The 17,815-nt window shown below is 38.8% G+C and overlaps 1 protein-coding gene across 1 annotated transcript in view; it reads left to right on the forward strand.

Moving 5' to 3' along the window:
* Positions 1-6,818: 6,818 nt before the first annotated feature.
* Positions 6,819-17,815, forward strand: part of LOC121166710 (protein Jade-3-like) — a 43,929-nt gene continuing 32,932 nt past the window's right edge. The window contains exon 1 of the mRNA XM_040995960.1: positions 6,819-7,030. Coding sequence (XP_040851894.1) covers positions 6,819-7,030 — 212 coding nt within the window. The remainder of the gene's footprint in view (positions 7,031-17,815) is intronic.

Consider the following 17,815-nt stretch of genomic DNA (forward strand, 5'->3'; position numbering starts at 1 on the left):
TACTGTATATGTATAAAATCACATTGACAAAGATATGTTGTAGTTATTTTGTTAACATTCAGTTTAAAAAACTTAATAAATGCCTTTTCTTATCTGAAACAGGTTCATGAGACTAGCTTGGTGAGTACATTTTATGTTGTGTTGCAAATAGCTGCCTAAATGCTGAACTTACCTTCCTATCTCTTCTTCAACATTTTATGTTCTACCTCATGCTGGAAAAGTTGACTTATACCACCAGATACAGCGGGCCCTCGCCCTCCACCTTTAGTTGAAATGCTTCTCTAGAAAACTGAAATCTGATGATATTTAATCTGACTAGCTTGTAAAATTCAAATTGAGTTTGTCATATAAGTATGCTTTTACCTTTTCTCTAAAGGGAAAGAAAAAATTATAGTCATTGGATTTATCTTTCACTTAAGAAAAATAAGTGTGAGTTGATTGGTGTTCTGTAATTCAAGGTTTCTTATACTTCATAGAGTACCTATTCCCTGGAGGTTTGGTATTCTTAAAACCTTGGACAGGGACAGATTTCATTGTTCTCTCCTTTTGTAGTCTTTGTCTAGAGTTTTTAAATTACTCTCCTGCTTGGAGAAATATGTTATTAGCTTCCTAGATCTTCCATAACAAATAACAATAACCTGGGTTCCTTAAAACAGCTGGAGTTTATTCTCTTGTAGTTCTGGAGGCCATAAATTAAAAAAAAAATAAAATAAAAATCAACTAGTCTGTGCCTCCTTTCTATGTTTTAGAGATTTCTATTTTTTGCCTATTCCCAACTTTGAGTAACTGTCAAAATTCATTGTTTTTGTCTTCCATCTCAAATCTCCCTTTATCCTTGCCCAGTACAGACACTACTCACTGAATTTGGGACCCACCTAAATATTTCAGAATGCTATCTCAGAATCCCTGCAAACACTCTTTTTCCAAGTAAGGTAACACCCACAGGTTCTGAGAACTAGGATGTGGATTTTTTTTTTTTTTGATGGGAGGGACACCGGTCAACCAACTATGCTGTGATTTCAGGATACTGGAACAGATTTTATTAAAAAACTATATCAAGAATAAAGTCATAGCTTATGTCAGAGCTGATGTGCTAATGTAGTAGGGTAATTTGCCACCTCCTGTGCCAGCATCCCATATGAGTACCACTTCGTGTCCTAACTGTTCCACTTCCCCTCCTGCTCCCTGTTTATGGCATGGGAAAGCAGTGGAGGATGGCTCAAGTCCTTGGGCCCTTATATGCACATGGGAAACCAGGAAGAAGTTCCAGGATACCAGTGTCAGATCAGCTCAGCTCCATTGCAGCCTTTGGGGAGAGAACCAGCAGATGGAAGATCTTTGTCTATGTATGTGTGTCTCTCTTTCTCTGTAATTCTAACTTTCAAATAAGAATAAATCTTTTCTTAAAAGACATAGCTTATGCTGTGTGATTATATGTCACAACATTATTAAGCTGGAAGCATGGTATTGCAATTAGTTAATTTATTTTGTAAAAACAATCACTTCTAACCTATTTTAGGATGTTGACAAATACTTGGCTCTAGTATTCTTTCCAGATCTCAAGTAGGATTTCCTGCAGAACTGCCTTTCCCCGAGGACAGTGATTTAGCACAGTTATAAATTGTCACCACTACTTAACCACTGGCTCATTAAAGGCACTCTAGTAACTTAGAGAAATGAATTGTTCAGCAAAGTGGTGATTCAGTGTCTCCCACAAGTTACCCAGAACACTCAGCACCGTGTAAAACATGTTAAATGAGTGTCTACAATCCCTCTTACCCAGTAATACAAAGTATTATGTAATAAACAGCCAGTCTTTGTTTCCCGTAGACTTAGCTTTCTGCCTGTGTAATACCCAATTAACTTTAATTATCCAGGGTTCTTGGTAGGAAGGTCATTTTGTTGTTACCTGGCCACCAGCATATTTAAAATGGATTTTCTTCTCTACTTTGTTCCAATCATATTATAAGTGAAACTAACAGGCATTTCCAGAATCGGCCCTGAAAAGTAGCAGATAGATTAAACTCTTATTCACTTAAATGGCACCATTTGATTATATGGCATACCAATCTATGTATAACTTCATATGAAAATTTATTCCTTTATTGCTTCCCACAGTGCTGGAGCTCCCTTCCAGTGATAAGATTTGAGCTCTCACCTGAAAATCTCTTGGTTGCTCACTCTTGAAGAGTTCATTGATGGCAATAAAAACTGATAAGCAAGATAGTGAAAGATTGAAAAAGAAAATTAAACAAATGAAAATTATAAGAGATTTAAACATAAATAAGTCTAGGGTACTAGACTATCTGTGATTATCAATACCTGCAATGCTACGATACACTGAATAGCAGAATGTTAGACTTCTGACTATTGCTGAAGGACTATACTGCTGTAATAATATAGGGGAAATCAGTCAGGGTTGAGGGAAAGGGGCGAATCCAAGTGCCTATGGAACTGTATCATCAATAAGTTTTTAATTAAAAAAATTATATGGCAGGCAGTTGGTCTAGTCGGTCTAGTTGGGATGCTTCTGTCTCACATTGGAGTGCCTGGGTTTGGTTCCCAGCTCTGGGTCCTGTTTTAGCTACCTGCTAATGTGAACCTTGGGAGGCAGCAGTGATGGCTGAAATAATTGTACTTCTGTCATACAAATGAGTATTCTGTATTCCTATTTTGTCTTGGTATGCACGCACGCACACACACATTGTCGTTTCAGGGAGCACTCTCTGTCTCTGGGTATGTTTGCCTCTCAAAAAAAAATAAACATACATCTGGTAGAAAAATAAGCATAACAAATATAATATGAATAATTCTAAAATTTGAGAGCAAACAGTAATAGTTAATACATAGGAATACAGCACCTCTTAAGGAAAAATATTTTCATTTTGGTTCGCAAAAGAAACAACCATATGTTATGTACCAAAAATACCTGGCTAGAAAGGGTAGAAATAAAGAACTAGATAAAGGTATGTCAGAAAAATGAAAGGAAAAATATTAGGAATAGTGATCTTAATATGAATGAAAGTAGAATTGAAGCCCAAAAAACAAAGTGGGGGACTTTTAATACTACATAATATCATTCTCCACGATGATATGATACTTTCCAATATGTATATAGTGAATAACATACCACCCATCTGTATGAGACAAAAACTGTAGGAGCAAGGATATGTAGTGATCATAGATTTAGTATCAGACATGTTAAATAAGCAGAAGAACAAGTGAGGAAATAAAAGATCTAAATAACAAATAGTACGGTAATTCTGATGAATATCTAGCAAACTCTACACGTTGATTTTATTTTACTTTTTATGAGAAATTTTGTTTTATGATACAGTTCCATTGGTTCTGGGATTGCCCCTGCCTTTCCACAAGATCCTTTCCCCGCTTCCCCCTCATTGATTTCCCTTCTAGTTTTACAATGGATGTCCTTCATGAACAGTCACAAGTCCATCATGCTGCTGTTGAAGTGTCTCGACAGTGTAGGCATGGACATTGTCAGAGAGTCCATCATCTTACTGTTAGGATATTATCGATTCTTTCCCCGGGAGTGCACCCTTCAGTCTGTATGCATAGAGACACACAGCACTTTGTCTCCATATCTGAACATATCAGTCCCCACTACACTTCCATTATCTATCCCCTAAAATACAGAACTACACATCGATTTTAAATGCAGTAGATGATACACCTTCTTGAATACATCTGGTACCTACACAAAATATGATCAAGTATTAAGTCCAAAAGAAAACATCAATAATTTCCATTAGGTAGGCATAAATGGCGCTTTTATTACAATACATTAAAATAAATTAATAACAAAAATAAGTCCTCCAACATGCAAATTTTTAAACCTGTTTAAATCACTCTGGTGAAACAGAAAACAAACTGAAATTTTAATTTTTTAACTTAATAACGATGAAAACATTACATCTTAGATCCTTATGCTATGTGTTAGGTTAATGGTGAAAAGAAAGCAAATATTGTTCATCCTACTCTTTTTTTTTATATACCAAGAAACTATTATTTTTAAAGTTTTATTTGTTTTACAGCCAGAGAGGGAGAATATTCTATCCTCTGGTTCATTTCTGAAATGCCATAAAAACTAGGGCTGGTTCAGGCAGAACCAAGAGGCAGGAACTACATCCAAATCTGCCACATGGAATGCAAGAACCCAAGTAAGTCCCAACCTTGCAGATGCATTGGCAGGAAGCTAGATGGGAAGCAGAGGAATCAGGACTCACACCAGCATTCCAATACGGGGTGTCTTGATTCCAAATGGGAGCTTAACTTGCTGAACCATAGTACCTGCTCCTTATCCCTTACCCCTTAATAAAATTCTCCTCAAAGAAATACAGCACTTTCATTCTTAATGTTTGTAACATTGTTCTTATAGAATTTTAAATATTGTGCTTTTTCCTCTTTTCTATACATATATAACAAGAAACAAAAGTTTCTGTTATTTTGCCAACATGTTTAAAGTTCACAAAACAATTTTTTCTCATAATAAGATTGATTCTTATGGGTTCATCATGTGTTATATATATGTTCCCACACAAGTATTCACAGTGAAACTGACTATGTAGATCTCATAGATAACCTCCTTTGGTTAAGAGTAGAAAGCTTAAATCAGTTTCCAGAGAAAACGAGTAAGGAACTGATTTATAAAAAAGTATCATGAACAGATGTAGAGATATTAGCCAATACAATTAAAAATAAAAGAACTCCATTCGAAATATGACTACATGAAGAGGTTATAAAATTCTATTATAAATCATACAATAGCATATCTAGAGAACTGTAGAAAATCAGTTGCAAAATTAAAACAGTAAAATAGCTCAAGTAGTAGAATATAAAATCATATAAAAATGAATAACTTTTATAACACATTAAGGATATATAAACATGCCTAGGGTATGTTGCAGTGTTAGAAATTAAGAAATTTTCCAGAAGAGATGGAACATGTCAAGAGAAGACACCGATCTGGAGACATTCCCTATAGCCTAAAGTAGAATAGTTTAAACAATAAAATAACTAGTAATATTGAATTACTAAGAGAAATCCATGGTATTATGATAGAAATAAAAATAAATAAATAAATAAATTGGAAATAAGTGATAGAGCTTTGTTATAGAAAAAATTTCTACTAATTAATGTGGAAGGAATGAAGAAAACAGAAACCACAGCAATAATTAGAACACCACAGTAATAATTGTGCAGCCAAGATAGCCACCAATGCATATTAAAATTAGTCCATGACAACCTGAGGAAAACAGGATATTTTTGTAGTCTCCAAATATTTAATAATCTAACAGCAAGACATTGCCTGAGCCAAGTGACTGAATTTAATATAACCAGTAATTAGCATCGTACATCTGTGATGTTAATGAAATGACAAAGATACAACAGCATCTCTGTTGTATTCTTATCAAAAAGCAAGTCATCTTAATCCTGTCATAAGAAAACAAACATCAGACAAGCCTGAATTGAAGGCAAATAATACAAAATAACATGACAAGCACTCTTCGAAAGTGTCAAGGTCATAAAAGACAAAGAGAGATCGTCATAGATTAGAGGATACTAAAGGAGATGTAATTAATTACAGTTACATCCATTGTGACCATTTAGGGAAATGAACCAGTGGATGGAAGGTCTGTCTCTCCCTGTCTCTAATTCTGAATCGAAAATAAGTCTTCTAAAAAGAGAATTGTTCGCTTTACAGAAACTGCCTAACTGCTTTAAAGTAACTTTTATTGATAATTTACACTCAAGAATCAGAAAAAAAAATTCAGGAAGGATTCCTTTACCCTTTATTAAAATCTAGAATAATCTAGCTTTCCTGTCAATACTTCAAACCTTTACAAATAGAAGTTGCTCTATCCATTTAGAAAGTTAAAGATGTGGAATGGTGTGATCGGCAGCAATTCAGAACAGTTGAAATATTGGAACTACTTGAGCAGTGCCCTCGGAACATGCCCCACTTCGGGGACCCTAGGATGGTTGGGAGGGTGGGTGTGGCTTCTCCCTTTGTCTCTCCCCTTCCCCCAGATACAGGAAGGAAAAAAGAGAATGTGGAAACAACGGTCTTACCCACTTTCCTGTAGCCCTTGACCCTTTGAACCCTAATCAAGTATGTAAAGATCATCAAAATTTAAAAAAAAAAAATCTAAAAAGAAAGTTAAAGGGATTTCTTTTATTTGAAGCAGAATGGATAGGAATGAGCTTTCTATTTGAAATGCAGAATTGCATAGAGAGGAGAAATCTTCCTTCTGCTGGTTCACTCCCCATGTGGCAACAACCAGCAGCTGGAGTTGAGCAAATCTAAAGCTGAAACCTTCTTTGGGGTCTCCTATACAGCAAGGACTTGAGCCTTCCTCTCCAGCTTCCCCAGGTCATAAGCAGGGATGTGGATTGAAGTGGAACAGCCAGGAGTCATATGAGGATGCCAGCTCTGCAGGCAAAGGGTTAGCTTGTTATGCCACTGTGCAGCCCAAGGGGATGATCTTTTCAGATTGGTTTTAGGGAGCAGATGTTTAACAGATCAAGATTTCTGCATTCCATTTCAGGAATTCCTGGTCTCAGGTCCTCCATCTACTCTCTATTCCAGCTTCCTGCTGATACACACAGATGATGACTTAAATAGTTAAGTCCCTGCTACACATATAGGACACAGATTGAGTTCCTCGCTCCTGACGTCAGCCCGACCAAGCCCTGGCTGTCATGGGCCTTTGAAGAGTAAACCGGTGGATGGGAGATCTATCTCTGTGTCTTTCTGCCCCTCTCTGTCTCATTTCTCTGCCTTTCAAACAAAAATTTTAATGATATTATCCAATAGTGATGGCCTTCTCAAACTGCGTGCACTATTTTCCCAGGTATTCCGAAAGGACCTTATCAGTGCCATGAAAATTCCAGATTCTCATCACGTTAATCCAGACAGCTATTACCTCTTTACGGATACATGGAAGGAAGAATGGGAAAAAGGAGTCCAGGTACCAGCCAATCCGGACCATTTTCCACAACCTTCCCTCAGGTATTTGCATACTTGCATCTTTGGTTTGGAAACTGGATGTTTCAGTTTTGTGTGTGTACTGGTTATAGACCAGTAATACTTGTTGCTAAAGATTCATTTTATTTTTATTGGAAAGTCGATTTACAGAGTAAAGGAAAAACAAAGTGTTCCATCTGCTGATTCACTCCACAAATGGCTGCAATGGCCGGGGCTGACTGGGCTGATCCAAAGCCAGGAGCTGGGAGCTTCTTCCAGGTCTCCCATGTAGGTGCGGGATCCGAAGGCTTTGGGCCATCCTCTACTGCTTTCCAGGCCACAAGCAGGGAGCTGAAAGAGAAGTGCAGCCTGGTAGACAAACTGGAACCCATATGGGATCCCGGGTATGCAAGGCAAGGACTTCAGCCACTAGGCCACTGTGCCGGGCCCCAATAATACATTATATCACATTGCAATAGGGCAATAGTTAAATTAAGATTCATTACTTATGAACATAATTATGTGGCCATTTATAGATGAAATTGAAGTCCAGCCTGGAATAATGATACATTTTTAGAGACCAGGATTTCCAAGTATGACTCAATTATCAATAGTGTTTATTAGTCTTCAAAGAGAAACAGAGCTCTGATTAACACAGATGAGAACTTGCTTCGGTAGAATAGGGGCATTATTGTGATGGTGTCTGTAAATAGTGAACTAAAACATAGAGTTTATAAAAATGTGTATTCGCAAATGAAGAAGGATTATTGGAATAATTGGGTTGACTGCAGGCACACAGCCTTCATTTGCAGACTGAAGAAGAAAGTTGAAATAAGAGAGAATACTTTGCTTTTAACAGAGGAGAGAAAGCCTTTTCTGCCAGAGTAAGCAGTAAGTTCCGTTCTTCGAGAGTAGTGACTGGTTTGGAGGCCATTTTTTCTTACTGGTCTCTGTGTTCTTGGTGCTTTACACAATAACTGACACGAAATAAAATGTTCAATATTTGATTGAATTGAGAAATCACTGCTTTTTAGATCTCATTGTTCATCTGTTCTCTACTCTGTCAAGTTCTTAAAGACAGAGGTAAGCATGCCCCTAGCTGCAGATACTCAAGACCTACTCATGCTCCAGAACTTCTTGTGAAATCACTTCTAGAAACCCAAGCCCAAGCTATTCCATTCACAGAGAAGCTGTTTTATACTTCTTGATGGAAAGCTCCACAGCCGATCCAAATTCGGATGGTAGGAGCTTCTTCTGGGTCTCCCACACAGATGCAGGGTCCCAAGGCTTAATCCCTCCTCTACTGCTTTCCCAGGCCACAAGCAGGGTACTGGAAGGAAAGTGGAGCAACCTGGACACAAACCAGCACCCAAATAGGATCCCGGCGCATGCAAAACAAGGACCCCAGCTGCTAGGCTGTTGTGCCAGGCCCTAAACCCATACTTTTATTTCATTTTTTCATGACCTTTTTTTATGTATATACCTGTAACTGCCCTGGTTATTATTGAGAGTAACTAACATGTTTACTTTGATCTTGTTGGTAAGTCAGTCAGTATCAAAGATTTACTGATGGAAATGATTTTAATTATTCAGGCTAAGTGGAAAATTTCAGTGTGCTCCTTTAAAATGGTGTCTATCTGATAGTAAACCATATAAGTTGGGTAGCAAGAATGGAGCAGTAGTTTAGTAACAATTGTAAAAACTAAAAAAGCTTATTCTCAAATAGAAACATGATGCCTAATACATATAAAGCTTTAATATCCTTATATTTGTTCTGAAAGTTTAGAATATTTATCATTTTAAGTGATAGGATAGGAATTTTTTGCTAAATCTCTTCTGTTTGGCACATTTCTTTGCCACATGCAACTTTTAATTTTCATTGAACACTAAGACTATTAAATTATCTGTATTAATTTCTTAGTGAAATCCTGAACTAATTGCTTTTGGTAAATAGAGTGTATAGATTTCTACTTTTTATTTTTAAAAGATTCAACAGATGTAAAAAAAAATGTACATGTTTATGGGGTACTATGTGACGTTTTGATATGGGTGTGCATTGTAGAATGTCCAACGAAGGTAAATGTCTCTTCAAACATTCAGCATTTCTTTGTGGTAAAAATATCATAAACCCTATCTTCTAGTTTAATTGTGATGGTTTTTGATGGGGAGAAATATGCAGTGTCTAAACTGTCTGTGGTCATGGTTCTTATTCCTAGCTAGCTGTGTGACCCAGTACCCATTGCTAAGCTTTGCCCCTTTTCTTCCTCCCTGCCTCTGGTAACCATCATTAACGCCTGTGAGAACAGCATTTTTAGACTTCACATGAAAGTGAAATCATATAATTGCCTTTCGGTGTTTGACTTTTTTCACTGAAGTAATGATTCCCACTTTCATCCCTGTTGTTATAAATGACAAGATTTCATCCATTTTCGGCTGAGTAGTATTTCATTGTGTACATGTGCCACATTTTCTTTATAATTTGCTTGGTTTTTAGAAGGCATCATTAAGAATCTTACTGTAGGATATAACATTCCCTGTGGAACAGTGATTCTCAAATTTTAGGATGCATCATAATTACCTAGAGGGCTTGTTAAACTTTTTAGCCCTATTCCCAGAGCTTTTGATTCAGTAGATCTGAGGTGTGGGGCATCAAATTTTGTATCTAACAATTCCCTACATGATGCTGATGCTACTAGTCTAGGAATAACACTTGGAACATAATTGTTATGGAATATGTTCATCTTATTTCCTGAATTGAATAGAAATTTCCATAATTCTGTCAATTGCCTTGTGTTTTCCTTTTGGTTTTCAATATGAGTCAACCAGTTTGGAGGCTCAACTAATGTAATATTGAAGCTTTATGTTTGAAATAGATCATCTCCTCAACTATAACTGCTTAGTGCATCATCTTACAGGTCCCAAACTATGTCGTGTGATTTTTGCTTTTTGCTTTTTGTGGGCTACCTTAAAAATTTTGTGACATGAAATGGTATTGGAACATTGATGAAAAATTAGTTTTTATGTTCATAAAATTTTTGAAACAAAATTTAACATTTTTACATACTAAGTTCAAGGTTATTTATTTAGCACCATGTTGTGAAATTACTCCCAGATTGGCTGTTTACTTAGGTCCTAGTCTTAAGATTTCCTTTTTGCCATCCATATAAACTCTTCGGAGTTTTGACAGTAATTTTTTAAAATAATTGATACATGAATCCATGGAATCAAATATGTGCTTTGCAAATATTTTCCCAGTCTACCATGAATGGTCTTTTTATCCTCTTTGTAGGGTCTTTCACAAAATAAAAGTGAGTTTGATGAAGTTCACTGTATAGAAATTTTATTTGTTTGTATCATGCTTTTAATATCCTTTTTGTGAAGTTCCCACATAGCCAATGTCTCAACAATTTTCTCCTATGTGTTCTTTTAAGAGTTTTATAGTTTTACATTTGACAGTTAAAACATATAATTCAGTTTGAACTTTTGTTCTATAAGATGGGAGGTATCGATCTAAGTTCAAAATTAGCTAAATTGATTCCCTCCACTTTTTTTTTTCCAAATTACTGCAGCTGTTCTAGTTTCTTTATCTTTCCATACAAATTTTAAAATTATATCTAAAGTCCTGCTGGTAGGACTTGGCATTAAATCTTTATTATTTGAGGAAAAAATGTCATTCTTACTAAATTGAACCTTCCTTTTTTTTTTTAATTTATTTGGACCTTTGATTTCTTTTTTTTTTTTTTAAGACATTGTTATTTGTTTTAAAGGCAGAGTGATGGGGATGGGAGAGAGAGAACTTCCACCCACTAGTTCAATTCTCAAATGGCTGGAACAGCCATGGCTGGGCCAGGCTGAAATCAGGAGCCCAGAACTTCATCCTAGTCTTCCACGTGAGCAGTAGGGGGACCCAACTGCGTGAGCCGTTACCTGCTGCCTCCCGGGATGCACAGCAGCAGGGAGCTGAATTGGAAGTGGGGCATGCAGAACCCGTCAGGACCTGTGTTACCAACATTACAAGCAGCAGCTTAATCTACATCACAACACCGACCCCGTCTCCTTCATTTCTTTCATCAACATTAAATAGGTTTGCTTTTAAAGATTTATTTATTCTTACTGGAGAGTCACATTTACAGAGAGGAGAGACAGGAAGGTCTTCCATCTGCTGATTTCACTCCCCAAGTGGCCGCACAAGCTGAGGCTAGCTGGGCTGATCCAAAGCTAGGAACCAGGAGCCTCTTCCGAGTCTCCCACTTGGGCACAGGGTCCCAAGGTTTTGGGCCGTTCTCTACTGCTTTCCCAGGCCACAAGCAGGGAGCTGAATGGGAAGCAGAGCAGCTGGGAAACAACTGGTGCCCAGATGGGATCCTGGTGCTTGCAAAGCGAGGATTTAGCCACTAGGCTACTGCACTGGGCCCAACATTACATACTTTTCAGTAATCAAGTCCTATATGTAGTTCCCTAGATTTATACTTATGCTAAAAACTTTTTAACAATTTTAATAGTGTTTCTAACTTGATTGCTATGTATTCACTGATATATACACACAACCAATTTTTTGTCAGTTTTATCCTCATTGCCTTGCTGAATTGTGTAGTTTTGTCAGTTTTTCCAAAAATATTCCTTGAAATTCCCTATCTGAACCACCTTGTCATGTGAAAAGGGTAGCTTTATTTCTTCCTTTCTGATCTCTTTATCTTTTCTTTCTTTTCCTATTCAGATGGCAAAACCCTCCAGTACTGTGTTAATAGCAGTAGTGTTAGCATTTTTCCCTGTTCCCAATCTTGAGACAGCTTTCCTTGTTCCCATTCTTTTAATATTGAGCATGATGTGAGTTTTAGGGGTTTTATAGATACTCAATACTCTTTACCAAGAGGACGTTCACCTGCCTTACTCCTAGTTTATTGTACTTATACTATAAATGGGTGTTGAATTTTATCACAAAATTTCTTGTCCATGATCATGTGACTTTTCATTGTTTAACCGGTTAATATTACAGAGTACATTTGTTGAATTTGTATTATTGAGCCAAGTTTACCTTGTTGGGTTAGACCCCAATGTATTAGATTACAGGTACATAACAAAATACCATCGGATGGGCAGCTAAACAACAGAAATTTCTCAAAATTCTGGAGCGAGAAAGTCCCACGTAAAAAACTAGCAGGGTTCAATGTTCTGTGAGGGCAGTCTTCCTTGATTACTGGCTTCTCACTGTGTGCTCCCGTGGCCTTTCCATGATGTGTGGGACATGGGAAGGTAGGGAGAGGCAACCTGACAAGCACTGGTGGATAAATCCCCCATCTTTATGACCTTGTTTAATCTCAGTATTCCACATGGACCTGTTCTCCAGATAGTCACAGTCAGAGTTCAAACTTCAACATAGGAGTTTTGGAGGAGCGTAATTCAGTTCATTGCATCGAGTTGGTCATAGTTCATCGTTCTTTTTTAGATACTGTTTGATTTGGTTTGTTAACACCTTGTTGAGAATTTTTGTGTCTATGTTCCTGAGGAATATTAGCTAATACTTTTCTCCATATGTTTTTATCTGGTGTTATATCAGGATAATCATTGCCCTATACAATTAGTTGAAGAGTATTCCCTCTTTTTCTCTTTTTTAGAAGCATTTGTTTAGAATTCCTTTTGGGAGCTTATTTTATCTTCTACTTTTTAAAAGAAAAATTTAACAGAAAGCTTTAAAGGAAAATTTTCTGGCTGAAAAAAAAAACTTTTATTGGAAAGTCAGATATACAGAGAGGAGGAGAGACAGAAAAGATCTTCTGTCTGTTGATTCATTCCCGAAGCAGCCACAACAGCTAGAGCTCAGCTGATCCAAAGCCAGGAGCCAAGAACCAAGAGCCAGGAGACTCTTCCAGGTCTCCCGCGCGGTCCCAAGGCTTTGGGCGTCCTCCAGTGCTTTCCTAGGCCACTGGCAGGGAGCTGGATGGGAAATGGGGCTGCCGGGATTAGAACCGGCACCCATATGGGGTACTGGTGCGTGCAAGGCGAGGACTTTAGCTACTAAGCACTGGGCCCTGGGTGAAAATACTAATGCAAGGAAAAAAAAAATACTTTCCCGCCCTTTATAAAGGTGACAAGAATTTGAAAACCTGGATCCTTTAAATCATTCCTAGGCTTGAAGGACCAGCAGAATTCAAAGGGCTGCCCTTGCCTGCATGTCACAAGGTGGTCCATGTTGCAGCACAATGCAGCAACGTTCCTCTTTCATTGTGCCTGGTATTCTGAACTCTGCAGTCTCCAATTCCCAGTCCCCAAAGCTGCCATTCTCTCAGTGCTTAATTCTTAATCCTTGGCAGTGCCCCCGCCTCTAGCAGCCCACCCCAACCCCAACAGGGCTCTGCCTATTCCCAGGAAAGCCACAGGCATCTCTCAGGACAAAACTCCAACACTCCAGGGGACAGTGCCCCACAACCTCCCCTCACCCCACCTCACTCTCCTAGGACTCTCCTTACCCTCTGCCATTCCCACCAGGTGCCACATGCTCCTGGCTGGCATAGCAAAAGATCACGTGGGCTTTGCAGGCCTGGGGCAGTTGGTGAGTTAGGCAGCCCACTGCTGCCTAGATGTCTGCCACCTCAGCCTGGCCAGCACCCTGGGGACCACGGAGGGGTAGAGGTGGGGAGGGCCATATGCAGCATTGTCCTCATGGCTCAAGGGTACCCAAACCAAACTTTTAAAATATTTTTTTTGTGACTGATAACTAAATTACAGGAAGGGTCCCTTAGGACACCCACCCCCGGGGTAAATTTCTTCCGGGAGGCCATGCCCCTTTCCATGCCCACTCCTCTCCCCACTGCTCTGAAAAGAGTTGCGGAAAATAATTTTAGACTTTCCTTGGAGGTGAGAGCCCTCTACTCTGAAGCAAGCTGCTTCCTCGGCTTTGTGACATCAGTGAAAAGTACCAGCGTCCTGGAGGGAATACACGGATGGGTGGTGCCCTCATCACACCTGCAAGACACCTGCTAGTTCTCTGGCTGCCCACTTGTCCCTCCTCCCTGCTCCCCCCCACCCCACCACAAAACAAAAACAAACAAGCAAAAACCCTGAAAGTAGCACTTCCACATATCAAGAAATGAGGAAAGCTTTTCCAGAACCTTCCTTAGGCCTGGGCTCTGCATTTTGCTGAGAGTGAGCTGCATCTTGTGCACAGGGTAGTCAAGGTACTTTGACCATTGTTTAAACATTGGTTAAAATTCAACAATGGACTTGGAGACTTGTGTTTTGGGAATTTTTTTAGTAGATTAGCATTGTAGCACAGTCAGTTAAGCTGTTATTTGAAATTCTGGCATCTTTTATCAGAGTTGATTTAAGTCTTGCTTGCTCTGCCGCTAACCCAGCTCTCTGCTGATGCACTATGAAAAGCTGCAGCTGATGACCAAAGTCCTTGGCTTCCTGACACCCCCATGAAAGGCCCAGGTGAAGTTCCTGGCTCCTGATTCCAGTGCGGCCCAATCCTAACAGAGAATGAACCCTTGGAGATGAGATCTCTCTTTCTTGCTCTCTCACTCTCTCTGCTTTTGAAATAAGTTGTTTTTTTGTGGGGTTTTTTTTTGTTTGTTTGTTTGTTTGTTTGTTTTTTTTTACATTATGGAGCTATTTAATTTACTGCATATTTTGTGCCTTTGGGTAGCTTGTGTTTTAAGGGGTTGATTTGTTTTAGCTGTCAAATTTATGTGTATATAATTATTCGTAACGTCTTTTCTGTTGCTTTCATTTTAAAATTTAGCAGTCTTTACCAGAATTCCATTTACAGAAAGGTAGAATTAACTGTACTTTTCCCTGTGCTTCCCACTGAGTACAGCTCAGAGCCCTGAACATTTTGTGTTATACTCACATAAACCTCAAGCAGTCAAAACAGCACCAGTCCTTGAGATCTGAGTAAACAACAAGGCTGTATATTTTCTTGGCTTTCTTGTTGTCAGACTTGGTGCTGGAGAAGGTGACAATCCAGAAACAACCAGCAAAGACTTTTTTCTCAAAAAGTCATTAAAAGCAGCTTGTTTTCTCTAGCCAATTGGTTACAAAGGGACAACATATCAAATCAGAAAACATTTAGATAATATCTGTTCTGTTATAGCCCAACACCACAGAAAAAACTTTGGGCCACTCCAACCATCTCCAACAAAGGTGGTGGCAAACCTAGATTTCCACTTCAACCAGGAGTAGTGATGCACCCTATTTAGGGTGGTTTCTGAGCAAATTTAGCAGCAGATCACAATGTGCACCTTTGTCTAGCAGTAATGAAAACACCTTAAGAATAACAAAAACTTAGTTTGATCAACCAATAAACACCAAGATGACAGATAATAAATAAATAAAGATAATAAGGCACTCATCATAAAGATGCTTCTGGGGGAATGGGGACTGGGGAAGATGTTTCTGTGAGTGACTGTGTACACACTTGAAACAAGAAAAAAAATTATATCCCTCTTTAATTCCTGATGTTGGAAATTTTGTGTCTTTTTTTCTTTTGCAACTGGCTAGTTACACTGAACATTTTGTAAAGTTGTTGCTTCATTATATTTTTCATTTTTCTGGTTTTAATCATACTGATTTTTGCTCTAATATTTATTATTCCCATCCTTCTGCTTACTTTTGAGTTTACTTTGCTCTCCTTTTTTCTAGTTTGAGTTAAAAGCTTATTATTTTTGAAACTTTCCCTCTTCTAATGTAAGCATTTTGTGCTGTAAGCTTCCTTCTGTCTTGTTAGCTGTATTTCATAAATTTTGATGTGTTCTTATGTTCTTATTTTCATTGTCTTTTAATATTTTCTTCCCTTGAAATTTCTTTTTTTAATGCTTATTTACTTTTATTAGAAAGGAAGATTATCAGACAGAGAAAGAAAGATCTTCCATTTGCTAGTTTATTTCCCAAATAGCCGCAATGTCCAAAGCTGAGCGGATCTGAAACCAGGAGTCAGGAGCCTCTTCTGGGTCTCCCACATGGCTGCAGGTTCCCAAAGACTTGAGCCATCCTCCATTGCTTTCCCAGATCATTAATGGGGAACTAGATTGGAAATGGATCATGTACTGGAATCCATATGTGATACCAGTATAACCTTAGCTGCTATACCACAATGCCAACCCTGAAAGAATAGTGAGAATGTTTTATTTATTTATTTATTTATTCATTCATTCATTCATTTATAAAGATATATTTTATTGGAAAGGCAGATTTACAGAGAGGAGATAGAAAGATCTTCCATCCACTGGTTCACTTCCCAAGTGACTACATTGGCCAGAGCTGAGTTGATCCAAAGCCAGGAGCTAGGAGCGTCTTCCGGGTCTCCCATGTGGGCTAGCAGGGTCTCAAGGCTTTGGGCCGTTCTCTGCTACTTTCCCAGGCCACAAGCAGGGAGCTGGATAGGAAGTGGAGCATCTTGGACATGAACCAATATCCATGTGGAATCCTAGCACTTGCAAGGCAAGGATTTAGCCACTGGGCTATCACACCAGGCCCTGTTTATTTCTTAAAATATATTTATTAATTTAAAATCAGAGAGAGACAGAGATACAAGTAGAACCACCCCCTGGTTCATTTCTCAGATAGCTGCAGCAGCCCAAATGGTTTAGCCCCTATCACCCATGTGGAAGCCACAGATGACACCCCTAGCTCCTGACTTCAGCAGGGCCCAGTATTGGCCACTACAGCCATCTAACAAGTAAATCACCACATTGAAGATGTTACTCTTTTACCTCCCTTTCTCTATATAACTCTGTCTTTCAAATAAGTAACTATTATTTTTTAAAATATTTATTCATTTGGAAGACAGAGGGAGAGAGCAAGAGATATGAAACTGTTCTATGTACTAGTTCACTCCTCTAATGCCTTAATAGCTAGGACTGGACCAAACTAAATCCAGAAGCCCAGGTTTCCTGTGTGGATCACAGTAGCCCAGGTACTTGAGTCATCACTGCCACTTCCCAGGGTACACATAAGCAAGTAAGTAGAATCAGAGGCCAAGTCGTGCTGGGGGACGGAGTGGAGAGCATTGTGGCACAGTGGATTAAGATGCTGCATGCAACAGCATCCCATATCAAAGTGCTGGTTCAAATCTCTGCCAATATGCATGGGAAAGCACAGAGATGATGGCTTAAGTACCTGTTCCCCTGCCACCCTTGTGAGAGAACAAAGAGTGTGAAAGAAATCCTTTAAGAATCCTTGTCTTCCCTTCAGCCTATGTTTTCCCTTTGTTTCACTGGCTTTTCTGTAGTTTGCCTTGTAGGGTAGGAGAACGTGGTGGCTGAGAGGAACAGTGCAGAGAAATACTTAGCTAGTTTCCATTGTGCACTACAGCTGCTTAGCAATTTTTTTGAAGTGAATTCTACAAAGATTATGTTAACCCTGCTACATGTTTCTAGGTAGACTATGGATGATTTTGACATTAGTCAATAATAAATAACAGGGGTGGACATTTGGCAAAGCACTTGGGTGGTCTGCATCCCATATAAAAGAGCCAGGGTGCAAGTTCTTAGCCTCATTCCTTATTCCAACTTCCTGCTAATGGCACACTGTCAGTGCCAGCAGGTGATGTCTCAGGTACCTGGATCCCTGCCACCCATGTGGGAGATTGAGATTGAGTTCTGGGCTCCTGCCTTCAGCCTGACCCTGCCCTGGCTATTGCAGGCATTAGGGAAGGGAAACAGGATCTTATAAGGTATTTCTGGTTCGTTATCTGTCTGGCTCTCCCTGTCTCTGTTTCACACTGATCAAAATAAATTGTTAAAAAATTTAAAAAGCAGCAGGTGTTATGGCATAACAGGTATTCCACATGCGCACCAATTTGTATCCTGATTATTCCACTTCCAATCCTGC

Source organism: Ochotona curzoniae, unplaced genomic scaffold, assembly GCF_017591425.1.
Source record: "Ochotona curzoniae isolate NIBS_2020 unplaced genomic scaffold, NIBS_Ocur_1.0 patch216, whole genome shotgun sequence".
Taxonomy (NCBI): domain Eukaryota; kingdom Metazoa; phylum Chordata; class Mammalia; order Lagomorpha; family Ochotonidae; genus Ochotona; species Ochotona curzoniae.